Here is a 13,535-nt window from a genome sequence, read left to right on the forward strand (position 1 = left end):
TAGATCTGCTATACAGAATAAAGGTAATGTAACATGAACAGAAAAGAAATAACAATAATCTATATTCACTTAATACAATTAATACTTAAAATATAAATGAGTAAAGGCACAACAACAACAATAACAACACAACAACAGCAACACAGAAAACAACATGGTTCATAGTATCAGGATATTATTCCAAAAGTTGATCAACAAAAAACATTTCCCTGTAAACTTACCTGACACTTTCAATAACTCCTTGTATAATATTGTCAGTAAGCTATCACCCTTATTTTTAAAGTAATTAGAAATCTGAGTGATTTGTGAATTTTTCCAGTGATATAATAGATATTTATTTGACAAACAAATGTTTAAATCTCACTCTGTAGCAGGCCAAACAATACCTTACCAATACATTCTTGTTCTTCTTCTAGTGTTTGGTCAGCTTTATGCTAATCATAAAGAAAAGCCAATTTCACTAGTACATGATAATACCAGGTGATGTTTGGGAACTCAAAACCCTCCTCTTAAATGCTTATAAAAAAATATTCTAGCTGAGAGGCTTATTTAACTAATGACATTCATAATAATCTCTTGTCATTGACTCTGGAAGTGTTTGATCCACATCTAGGGGTGTCTGAAAGTTATGGTATTGACATTCTAAAGCCACATTTCCCCTTTGATAATAGCTATGAACTGCAATATTATGAATTGTATTGAGCTAAGCTTTATTCAGAGGAGACCCATTGAAATGAATGGACCTAAGTTAATCATATCAATGTGTCTACTCTAAGTAAAAGTTAGTAGACTACAACCCTATGTTATTGTTTTCTCGTTTGGTTATAACCCAGTTTCTCTGCTTGCTGCGAAGCAAGTACCTGCATGTCTGCTTGTGCCTTGCATAATCTTGCAACAATGTGAGAGGCAGTCCTTGCCATGAAAGATACCCTCCGCTGGAATTCTTGCAGTGAGACTACTTGATACATTCCCCAGGGAATCTAAGGACTTGCTCAGTCACTTCCTTTATTCCACTGGAACCAAGGCGTTCAGGTCTGTTATTTGATTGTTTTATGTTACATTTATGGGGAATCTCCTCACTTCCTTGCCCACAGCATTCTGTTCTCAAATTAAAGGCAGCTTGTCCTCTGCTCGCTGCAATTGAGCAATACAGTCCTCCTGGGAAATCTCTGTGGCTTTCAGGTATTATTAGACAAGTCATGTGAAAGCAGCTCCTCGGGAATTGCCACATCTGCGCTGGCATGTTATATTCTGCCCCGTCCATGTTCTGAGCTCAGCTGCCTGTAAATTAGGCTTTGCTAATGGCTTTGTTCTCTTTGCCGTGCAGGCAGTCAATGACAGCGAAAGCCACTCAATGCCACACTAAGCAACACGAGAGGAAAACTTTCGTCAGACTTAGGAGTGGCTGTGACATCCACCCAATTTGTCATGAGCTTGGTAGGAGCAGAGAGAGCAAGGAAATAGGATTTTGGTAGAAGGCCAATATGGGCCCCATCTGCAACCATACATTTAAAGCAGTATCACACCACTTTTAACAGTCTATAGTTTGTGAAGGGTACTAAGAGTTGTTAGGAGACCCCTATCCCCCTCACAGAGCTTCAGTTGTCAGAGTGGTTAACAACCAATCCCTCTTCCCAGGGAACTCTGAGAATTGTGGCTCTGTAAGGGGAATAGGAGGCTTCCTAACAACTCTCAACCCCATTAGTAAACTATGGTTTCCAGGATTTGTTTGGTGAAAATCATGGCTATTTAAAGTGGTATGATACTGCTTTAAATGCACAGTCCGGATGAGGCCATGCTGCTTTGGTTCAAGTTGGTTCCACACCAGCTCACACTTTTGTGGCACGCTGACTTCATACCACTGTGCAAGACAGATGATACCTTGGAGCTGACAACATTTGGGCCCTATCTTTATTGTCCAAAACATGCACAACTTTGAGGACTCAGTTGTAGGATGTATTTAATTCCTAAAAAATCTGTAAATTCAAAAATGTATACCCCTTTCTCCTAGCTTGTGGAAGACAACAAACCAATATTAATTATTACGCAGAGCAATATCAGTGTTCTGGTGGTTGTGATGGTTGTTTACATGACCTACCCAAGTAGGGGACAGCACAATCATTTTGCCTAAATTGCATACGCAATGCTTATTCCAAACTGGAACTGTGAAATGACTTGCAGTTGGGCAAGTTAGGCTTCCCCCCCAAAAATGTGTCACTTTAAAGTAGGAAACCAAGAGCCACACATATGGGGCTAAAGAAAGGACTAGGAGCTGGACTGGCTTTTGCTCTTTATTTAGGTAGCAATCCTTGTACTGACAGTTACTGTTACTGGCAGTGATGTTTCTTTTTAAGCTGGTGCTGCAAGATATTACACCATGTCTGGAATGTATCACCTTATTTGCAATTCAGAACCCTTCCTCGGGAACTAATGACCAAGAGCACCAAGAGAAGAATGACTTTGGGGGAGCTTTGAGACAACCTGCGATTAAGCACGGCACACATTTCTCTATAACAAGGCCTAAGTCAAAGCCAGAGGTTTGGAAGAGTGTTTTCTGATGTCAGCAAATATTTTAAGCAGATGCCAGGAAGACATTTTACCAGCCTAGGCTCCTTGGTTTAGAGCGGCATCTGCAGATGTTCCCAGTAGGAAGCAACAAAACGAGGCAACTCCCATTGCAGCAAGGAATGCATGAGATGCCCCACCCCATGCTTTTATATAATCACCACTCGTATCTTGCAGGAAGACTATCAGACTTTAACATTATGCTAACTTGATAATATATCACACCATATATTGTTATGGCATATAATATCACTGAGTGTTGAAAATATTTGAACGATAAACAAGCAGGCAGGGTGGACTCTTCATGTATAGCTTTGGTCCTTAGTATTCTAAAGCAGCATCTTGAGTCTCACATTGGTGGAAACAGGGGAGCTGGATCCTCCAATCAGGCATGGCCACCTGGGGCTGGGCACACTTCTAGAGGAAGAGTTTTGACCCCAGCCCCATGGCAGGTCAGTACGTGAGCAGAAGGCTACCGGCTCCTTTCAACAATCCAAGATGTTGTAAGCAAAAGGTCAGAACTGGGAGAGGTTTCCACCAATGTGAGACTCAAGATGCTGCTTGATAGATAGAAGGGAGATAGAAGGGAGAGTGTTCTGTCTGGGAGCATGAAGAATATTTGAATGTGGCAGGTAGGAAATGGAGAAGTTACATAGTATTTATTTTATTTTATTTTTTGAAGATTATGAAGAAGAAGGTGCCTTATTCCCAGGCTTTCCTCCACACTAGTCTCCCAAGTCAAGGTAGTGACAGGCTGAAAGGTGTGGGGAGGGGCAGAGAAACAAGGCTGGGTTTGCAATAATGAGAGCCAACGCCCAGCTTCTGAGCTGGAATGTTGGCATGAATGCCAAGAGCAATATTTTCCCCTCTCCCATAGGAATAACATATTGGTCTCGCTTTCAGGATGTGCTCCTTTTCAAAAGGAACTGGGGAAATTCCCAGAATGTGTTCCTCTGCTTTCTGTAACTAGCTTCAGAGACCCAACCGTTTAGGGTGGAAGCTGAGCGCGAGAATTGTTCCGAGAACTGCTGCAACGATTGTTTTCCTCTCCACCCAAACCAAAGTGTTTGTAGGGAAGAGTTCTGCTGCTTCTCTCCTTGCTTCTCTCCTCTGCTGGCTTCCTCTTGCCTGGCTGAGCATGTCCTGATTCAGGGTGAAACAGAACTCACGTGGCTGCCTTGTGACACAACCTCTTGCCGATTTTATAGGATTGGCATTAGAACTTTAATTAGCTGTTTGCAAAGTGCTTGGGAATGGCCAGATGAAAAGGCAGTGTTCTGTATCCATCAAGCAGAGCGTTTTGGCTGATGGGATCAAAGATGGGAAGGAAAGTGGTGTCAGAAGGGAGTTGCTCCTGAAGCAGGCTTTTGTCTTGCAGTGTTGCATGGATGGAAGAAACTAGAGGACTCATAGATGCATCTTGGGTGGAGAATTAATTAGGAAGAATGAGGAAATTAAGCAGTCCAAGGTGGCTGTGCTGGATAACCAGCTAGCAACTGCCTAGTTCTATCTCTAGATTTCTTGAAAATCCTCTCTTTTCTCAAATAAAAGCACTAACCCCAAGTCCAGCCTTTCACAACCTGGTGCCTTTTAGGTGTTTTGTACTATGGTTCCCACCCACATGGGGCAGCATGGCTTATGATCAAGGGTGATGGGTGTTGTAGTAGTCCACGCCATCTGGAGGGCACCAGGTTGGGGATAACTGCTGTAGTCCAAACACTGGGTTTAGCACATCTTTTCCTCATGGTCCTCACTTGCCCATCAACATCACAGAGATGAGAAATTAGTGCACTGGTTTCATGTTATACAAACGAGAGAGTAAAAATAGAACAGAAAGCAAGCTGACTGCATGACTCGCTTGCGGGAGATCTAGTAGTATATCCTGAATTAAGACTTTTGGAAATATTAACTTGAATATGCAGGCAACCCCAGACCAGAGCAGCTGCTACCTTTCATGGCTTTTAAGAAGCTGAAATGGTCATATGGTTGTGTGGAGGCTCTCCAGTATAAAGGGAAATGACCTGACATAGATCTGGAGCAGGTATGTTCTCTCTTTAAACCATAACTTTAAAGGTAAAGGTAAAGGTACCCCTGCCCGTACGGGCCAGTCTTGACAGACTCTGGGGTTGTGCGCCCATCTCACTTAAGAGGCCAGGGGCCAGCGCTGTCCGGAGACACTTCCGGGTCACGTGGCCAGCATGACATCGCTGCTCTGGCCAGAGCCAGAGCCAGAGCCAGAGCCGCACACGGAAACGCCATTTACCTTCCCGCTGGTAAGCGGTCCCTATTTATCTACTTGCACCCGGAGGTGCTTTCGAACTGCTAGGTTGGCAGGCGCTGGGACCGAGCAGCGGGAGCGCACCCCGCCGCAGGGATTCGAACCGCCGACCTTTCGATCGGCAAGCCCTAGGCGCTGAGGCTTTTACCCACAGCGCCACCTGCGTCCCACAAAAACCATAACTTTACAGATTTGCAAATGGGAATATTAAGATCATTTACTGAAAATTTTGTACAACATAGCAAATGTTACATTTGATCCCGCTTATATAGACTGAAGCTGGTGTAAAGGACCATTTTGCATATTCCATGGTGGCAAACCTGTCTTTGCCTCCTAAAGGCTCAGTTATTGGGAATCTGTGGTGAAACCCAACTGCATGCATAAGGGGGAATGCATAAAATACATGCATTTCTTAGTCAGAGTTCTGACTTCACTCCAGCAAGGCTATTTTTGCAAGACTATTTGCCTTTCTAACTAAATGTTAAAAGTTGCAGTTTAATTGGCTGGATATTTTCAGTGTATTTTGCAAATTGAGCCTATGCAGTCAGAAGTAAGCACCACTGAGTTTAACGGAGCTTACTCTCTCGGGAAATTTTGCACAGGGTTATAGTTTTACTGACCCTTTTAAATTGGGTATTATACTATATACTCCCCCTCCACTCTCTGTGTGGAATCCACAAAGGTGTCTGCATTTTGGACTCCTTTTTTGGCTATGGGAGCAGCTCCTGCACTTTAGAATTTACCACTACTGCACTGGCCAGTTTGGGTGAGTGATAAAAAGGGAGCTTTTCCATTCCTCTTTGAAAGATGAGAAGGACCACATTCTGTCAGAGCAGGGTAAGTAATAAGCACAAACACATTTGGTTGATTTTTATTGCTGTGGCTCATTGCTGGTCAAGTTAAAATGGGTAAATTGTCATTTAATTAAATGAATTGACATGCAAACAACAGGCAACAAGTTAGCCAGTGTATAATCAATGGCTAAGGCATTTAAATTTTTCATCTCTGAGAAAGACAGTAGTCCTAGTACATAGCCTTCACACTTTTAGCAAAAAAATGACTGCTCCCTGTGGAACTGTGTGGATACTGCTGCCAGCAATGTGACCAATTTGCACATACTTCTGCTACACCAAACCCACAGAGACAGACATGATATAATGCAAATTTGCTTGTTAAGGGGTATTAATTTCTGATAGCATGCTCATCAATACTATCACAACAAAAAGAACACCTGCAGCTGCTCCAGAAGCGTAATTGTGGTATTTTTATTAAACAAAATGGGTGGAAATGACTTCTACACGTGTGTGCCTGTGTTATGTTGCAGAAACACTAAACATTGAAAACCACAGGCTGTAATGTAGTAGATGTGCAGATGTAGCCTGAGTTCATCCCTTCCTGTTTTTGCTAACACCCGCACCAGCGTCCTTGCATTTTTGTCATTCACATCCACTGGTTAATAATTTAAAGACAAGAAAGTCTCCACGAGAAAAGACATTTGCTTATGATCTGAACCATATACTTTTTCTTCCCCATACCAAGTTTATTGAAGTCAGTTTCACACCAAGTTTATTGAAGTCAGTTTTGACATTTCATGTTGATTCCAGTCTTACAAAAACTTTATTATGACCATCTAATGTTGGTTACAGTGTACATCTGATTTTTTTAAAAAATAATAATTGGTGCCTTAGCTGAAGTTTTTCATCTGTTTATGCATCCAGGAACAGGCTTTCCCCTCCCACTTAAAAAAAAAAAAACTGAACAGGAGAAGCAAACCACTGTCATGCCTTACTCATTTTTTCAGTGAGAGAAAACAACTAACATCAGAAACGCCAGTTTCTGGCTGCTGCATGTAGCCAGTATTACTGCACTGAATGAGTCCCCCTAGTGGGGAAATTTGGATTCTTTTCCTTCCTGGTTACAGCTCTGCTAGGGATGCCGAAGGTTGGATGTTTTAACTTTTCAGATACATGACTGCCTTTTGGTCAGTTTGAATTTACTGCATGTATTTTGCATACTTTTGTTGTACTGATGTGACACCTTGAGACCCTTGGAATCAAAATAATAACACAGCCTGGGTTACGTTTTGAAGCAGGAATATTTATAATCAGTCCTACCTTTTCTAAAAACACTTGGAAGTCTGCATGTTTTAGTTCTGTTAGTGAAACTGAAGTGCTCAGATACAACAACGATGAGCTGATAAACTAATGTACTAATACCCTGAATGGGCATAATGGGCAGAGAAGCAGCACTGAGACACTCAGGCTTTGGTGCAATACCATATTGACCCACCTATGGTCCACACTGCTCCCCCCCAAAAAAAACCCCTGGCTTGTATGAAATATGTGTGCAGCCTATATTTGCGTCAATGTGGTAACTATTATCAAGAAGGACCATAGCTTAGTGGTTTATAGGGTCCCAAGTTCACTCCTTGAGATCTCCAGTTAAAGGGGTTTAGGTAGTTGTGTTGGGAAAGATCCCTCCCTCCATGAGGACTGCTGACAGTCCAAGTACTCAGTACAGGGCTAGAAAAGATGATACAGCAGTTTGATTCAGCTTCAAAGGTTTCTGATGATGCTGGTCGTTTATTTAGGTCATGTTTATTCAGGTTCAGTATTAAGTTTTCACTTGCCTTTGGCCCATAAAGTGCAGTTCCTTGGTAGGGAAAATGCTGAAACAAATGAAAACCTTGCACACAGACTCTTGCACACAAGACGGCAATGGTCTAAGGCCACAATAGCCCCCCTGCCTTCTCCCTGCCCCACCCAGGCGATCCAATATTAGCAATACAATTAGCATTAAGGATCCAGTGTGATACCTGTGTATATTCATCACCTCATATCTGCTTTTCGAACATCAATCATTCAGTGTGCTTTCACTAGACTTTGATGGATTCTGACATCTCATAGAAAATCCACTAAAACAATGGAAATTCTGTCTTGGAGACTGGTAGAAATTCAGCAACAGATATGTCCTTGGTTAATTCTGAGTGCAGACAAAGATTTGGATATTATTCCCTAGAGATGTCTTGTGACATGTCAGTTAAATCTCTCACTACAATATTTTTGCTAAAGAGTCCATCTGCTGCTGAACTTGCATTTGACTTATATTTATATTTGCATTTGACATTTTCTGGACTTTCCTTATATTGCCTTACTAAACATCTTTTGCTGTTCTTGATTAGGAAACTGTTAACTGAATACTTTAAAAAAATAAATAATAGCAAGCTATTTTTCATAGCGTAAGTGAAAAACACAGAGGGCAGATATCTTTGGCAGAGGGCCTCATTTCATTGAGACATTTTGAAAAGTATGAGGCTGAAACTCAGGGTTGAGCAAACACAAAAGTATAGTCTTGCTTTGATTCTTGTTGATGAGGCAATTGCTGTAGGCCCAGGAAAAAAACTTATCTTAAAACAAACTTTTCTGTTTCAAGGTTAAACTAATCTTGTTCAAGCATCCATCTTCAATCCTTTGAATACTGAATAGGTGGCATTGTCCCACTTCAATTCTTTGTTAAGTTTTCTAAAATTGGAGTTGGTTAAAACCCAAATGATGTTTGAAATTAGTAAGACATCTCATACATAAAATTTGGTGTTCTTGACAGAAGGATCCCAACTAGTTATAAACTCTTCTACTCCCAATACATTCATAAAGCTCATGTTCTAATACAGCCACTGTGGGCATAGCCAAGCTATTTGAAATTCATTTGCCATGGAGCTGGTTCCAAGTATTTTCTCTCACAATATCTTTATCCTACAAATAAACCATCTCAGCTACAGCCCAATGGATATGAATATAAAATCTATTATTATTTCAGGACTATCTTTCCTTGTCATGACTTTCAGAGGGGTAGCCATGTTAGCCAGATGCAGCAGAAACAAAACAGAAAGTCCTGTGGTACCTTAAAGACCAATAAATTCATTGTGAAGATGATGACTGTGGTGGCTCACAACAACTTTACTTCCATTAAAGTTATCATATTTCCATTTACTTCCATTAAAGTCTCAGATAAGTATACTGGGATTCTGCTCTTTGAAGGACCATTGGACAGAATTGCATACATGTTTTCAAAGGGCTTTCCTGTTATGGAAAACTGTAAGGAAAAGAACAGTTGCTGATTTGACCTCACTTGCCTCACCAGATAGAATCTTCAGGCTGCTTAACAGAACAGTAAATATGTATTTTTCAGTAATGGTGTCTGTCTTACAGGAAAACGTTGTCACGCCACAGACGGTGCAAAGCTGGTTCCATGCAGGCCATTCTAAAAAGCAGGTTCTTCCACAGGAAAAAAGAGGAGAGAGAAAGAGACATATCACTTGACATTTCTAGATTTTATATGATTAAAAGTGGAAAGTGCACAGAAAGGAATTGCATAGATTAGTTAAAGTCCACTGATTTGTTCTTTAAAAAATAGGATGTAGCCTATAAATTGCCTTAACATAAGACATGTACCCTGATCATCCTAGGAATTAGGACACATACACAAGCAAATACGTTTGGTATGTATGGGGTTGGGGAGGGGCACAAGTATATGAAGACTATTCCATGCATTATTGACTTGCAGGTGCAGGAACTTTATCTTGTATTTTGTAGCTGTAAGCAACCAAAAGAACAGTCTGATTATTGGGGGAAGTCAAAAGGAACCATGAAGGCACAGAATGAAGAAAGAAAACACTGCATTGAATCCAATGAAGTCACTTCCCTTTCCTGAATGCAACCTCACCTTAAATGCTTTGGAGAGTTGGAGTAGCCCCTGAGCAGATTTAGGAGGTAATGGGGGCATATGGGGGAGGAGAGGGAGGGGAAGTGCTGTTGCCTAGGTGGAGGTTGTTCTGCTCACACAATGGCTTCATTGGAATGGTGCCCATTGTGACCTTCATGTCTTGGTTTGAAAAATCTTCCAATTTCCTACTTATGTTCTAGTCTCAGCTGTCATCCACTCCCCATCTTCTGCTATTATTGGGTGAAATCTAATTTCTGCAGGACTGTGGCACAATTCTCAGAAAGACTCATGATGAGAGAAGGTCACAGGCTCTCATCAAAGGACCTTTTGTCTCATGGGAAGTTTCACTGTGAGGCAATCAACCAAGCAGAGACAGAACAGCAATTGAACAAAACTAATTGCTGAAGCTGGATAGTTTCCTGTTGTTGGGTCAGGATTTGCCAGGGTGCTTTTAAACACCCTGTCCACACCTTAAAAAGTATTGCCACCATAGAATTAATAGCTGAAATCAGGGAAGGGCTCTAGTTTGGACCAATAATATACAGTACCAATATATAGGGTGGCAAAATGCCCTAAGGCCAGACATTAAATGCTTATTTGCTTCATGGAGGTATACCGAGTGACTGGGATATGGGCTAAGCATGCCACACCCCACCCACTCTTTAGTCTTTACCTTTTATGGTGACTTCAGCTTTGCTGACTGCTTGGCCTAGTTCATTGATGGCCACCACCTTGTACTGGCCTCCATCTGATGCTGTGACTCCTAGGATCACAAGAGAGCAGACCCCAAAGTCATTTTTGCTGAAGAAGGTAGGATCCTGAGAGATATTCTTGCCATCTTTATACCACATTACTTGAGGGACTGGATATCCAGTCACAGCACAACTCATGTGACAGTCAAATCCTAGAGTTACCACATGAGGTTTCAATGGGACAAGGAATCTTGGAGGCTGACTTTGGTTGATCCCCTTGTATTTTGGGCTTCTGACTGCAAATTTACCTGTAAGATGCACAAAATGTTGAGTTAAGGGAATGACCATCACACAGTATACTTAACATTCATGTCTCATATGCAACTGGCAATATTGGCTAAAAACAGTGAGGATGCAGTAGTTTCTTTGGCAAAGTTCTGAGGTTCTACCAATAAAAATTCAACAAGTTTGTTGACACTTTCTGCATGGTACGCAGAACACCATGACCAGAAACTCTCCCAAATGACCTCAGACATATGGAGATGCCATTATTTGACCATGCCTACAGTTTACGTCTGAACCTTTCCATTTGGCTTTAGTGTATAGCAACTTAGAAAGCTGCCTAATACTGGGACAGGTCATTGTTCCATCTAGTTCCATATTGTCTCCATTGCCTTGCAGTAGCTCTCTAGAGCAGGAATAGCCAACTTGGTGCCCTCCAGATATTGTGGTCTACAACTGCCATTATTCCTGGCCAGTGGACATGCTGGATGGGGCTGATGGGACTGAGAGTCTGAAACATCTGGAGTGAAAAATGCTGGTTCTGGAGTTTCAGACAAGAGTCATTGCCAGCCCTAATATGTCAGAGATTGAAACTGAGAGTTTCTGCCTTCAAAGCAGGGCTTATTTTTTTCATTGGGAACTCACTGGAAACAATTTCTGGCACTTCTCAGGTGAGTGCCATTGCCATTATACGAGAACAAGGTGAGTTCTGGCACCTCTTTGTCTAGAAAAAGCTTCAAATGCTTCAAAGCATCATTTTATTTATTTATATGATACAGTGAATACACAGAGAGTGAACCAACAAGTAGTGGTTTACTTTCAAAGCCTGTTTACCCTTTTCCCTGTGGATGATCCAGGGTTGCACTGTTTCAGAGGGCTCACTGATTCCCATGCAATTCTTTGCCTGAACTCTGAAGTAGTATTCCCGGCCTGGGACAAAATTTGAGACAGTGCACTTGTTGGTGTAAATCAGGTCAGACACCAGTTGCCAAGATCCTTTGTAGGAGTCACGTCTCATGACCATATAATTCAGGGTGCCTTCTCTCTTCTCTGTTGGTGAGGGCTCCCAAATCAGAGTCACCGTGTCAGGGACCTTCTCAATTAGCTGTATAGGACCAGGAGATTCTGGGACATCTGCAAAGTGAAAATAAATAAAATCAGAAGGCAGAGCCAGAATTTTAAGATGGTGTGGTATAATAAGGTACAATAGTATTGAAAAGAGGAAATCATGCCCATAGAATTTAGTCACTCATGCTGATGGCCATCCCTGATACAGTTAAGTGAAGAAAAATGTGTATTGTGAACCTCATTTGATATCCTCTGCAATTATACTGCTGAAATGGATAAAGTGGACTGACGTGGGTAACCAAGAACTCGTTTTTGTATTGATGGACTGTAAAGTCCATTCAGTTCTGGTGCTCAAAATAAATTCCTGAGCTTAAAGTTCTTTCCTTGAAGTATTGCATGTCTTTTACACCAGGCTCTAGTTTGGATTCTAGTAAAAAAACCCAAAAAACTAAAGGAGATTCCGCAAGCCTGAAATCTGTCCAAATCTATCCTAGTTTTTTCCAGGCCAGTTTGCCTATGTAGTCCTGCTGACAAACTACGGTACCTTCAGATGACCTAAACTATTGGCTACAGCCAGCTACTGCCATCTTTTTGCTGCTGCTGTTGTTGTTGATAGTTAATGGTCAGCTTCGTTAAAAGTGAGGCATATAATTACCTCAAGGTTTTCACAATACTATTGTTAGTCTTAATATGCTGCCCACCCTGAGCTGCAGAGGTAAGGAGGGCTCAGCATTTCATTTAAAAGGAATAAAAGCCAGGCAACACTAGCTTGGAGCTTGCTTGTGGAAGGAAGCCAGCTTTCACCCTCTTTGTCTCCAAGACAGAAATGCCCGTTGACAGTTGGTACAGCCATTTTTGTAAACTGTAAATGGAGGGGCTGACAGACTGTGATGCTTGCAGCTGGTGTCTTATTCCATTGCTGACAGTTGCCCGTAAAGGACTCCTATGACATGTGATCCATGGTCCTTTTTTGGCATTGCTAAATATGCTGACTTGTGACCTTTCAATGCCCCCATGGGCTGTACCTCCCCTCATGGACAATAGACACCTGTCTAGCTGAAGGATTATAGAGAGTATGGTATTGATAAAATTTTCCAAAAAGGGGAATTCGAATGCAGATTGCGCAGTTGGAAATGCCTTGCATGGCCTTTACCTAGAACTTGAACTAGGAAGCTGAAAGTCTCTTTATTTCCACGCTCAGTTTGGAGGGTGATGCTATAATGGCCACTGTCAGAAAAGTCAGCTCCTGGGATGATGAGTTGGCTCAGGCCTTCTCTAGTAGCTATTGTGGCTTTTGCGGGCAGAGTAAGACCATCCTTTAGCCAAACCACTTCAAGAGGTGGGGAAGCCTGGTGAACAGAAAAGAGATAGTAAAACTTTTGTAACTGGGCTGTGGAAGAATTCAGTTTTTGCAAATTCTGGTATAAACTATCCAGACACAAACCTCCTGGACTAATGTGCAGGTCAGAACATAGTTATTTTTCAGATTTTGTGCTAAACTGAATTTTGCAATGCACTTTTTGGCTCAGAAATGTATCAAAATCCATTTGAAATGGATATTTTGAGATAAAATACATCTAGAAACATGCATTGTGTGAGAAAATGCATTCAAATATACAAATTTAAATATGTATTTAAGATGTGAATTTTCATGTCGATTAAAAAAAAACAAATCAATGGGAGAATGGGAGGAAACAGATTTATGAACAAACACATGCAAACATGACATAGATGAGAAACAGCCTGAGCCATTATCCCTATTTTTCAGCTTCTGTTTTGACTTGAAATGTTCATTTTGGGCTTCTCAGAAGTACGTAAAGGGAAGAAGCGCTGGGGGGGGGGGATGAAAGGTGCCGGAACTGCGCTCCAGCTGAAAAAAGTAAAAGCACTGAGTAACAAAATACTGTATACATGGGACAGCGATGGAC

The 13,535-nt window shown here is 41.6% G+C and overlaps 1 protein-coding gene and 1 long non-coding RNA gene across 51 annotated transcripts in view; one reads left to right on the forward strand and one right to left on the reverse strand.

Moving 5' to 3' along the window:
* Positions 1-912: 912 nt before the first annotated feature.
* Positions 913-5,348, forward strand: LOC307218134. The gene is made up of 3 exons (XR_013839810.1): positions 913-1,032; positions 4,488-4,638; positions 5,034-5,348. It is a non-coding gene; the product is annotated as an uncharacterized lncRNA (long non-coding RNA).
* A 350-nt stretch (positions 5,349-5,698) lies between these two features.
* Positions 5,699-13,535, reverse strand: part of IGFN1 (immunoglobulin like and fibronectin type III domain containing 1) — a 45,749-nt gene continuing 37,912 nt past the window's right edge. For all 50 annotated transcript variants that reach the window (XM_079978744.1, XM_079978740.1, XM_079978733.1 and 47 more), the window contains 4 exons: positions 12,761-12,956; positions 11,374-11,673; positions 10,239-10,565; positions 5,699-9,117 (listed from right to left, as the gene is read on the reverse strand). In XM_079978744.1, the coding sequence (XP_079834870.1) occupies positions 9,104-9,117; positions 10,239-10,565; positions 11,374-11,673; positions 12,761-12,956 (837 nt within the window). In that variant the 3' untranslated portion in view covers positions 5,699-9,103. The remainder of the gene's footprint in view (positions 9,118-10,238; positions 10,566-11,373; positions 11,674-12,760; positions 12,957-13,535) is intronic.

This window comes from Podarcis cretensis, assembly GCF_951804945.1.
Source record: "Podarcis cretensis genome assembly, chromosome: 6".
Taxonomy (NCBI): Eukaryota; Metazoa; Chordata; class Lepidosauria; order Squamata; family Lacertidae; genus Podarcis; species Podarcis cretensis.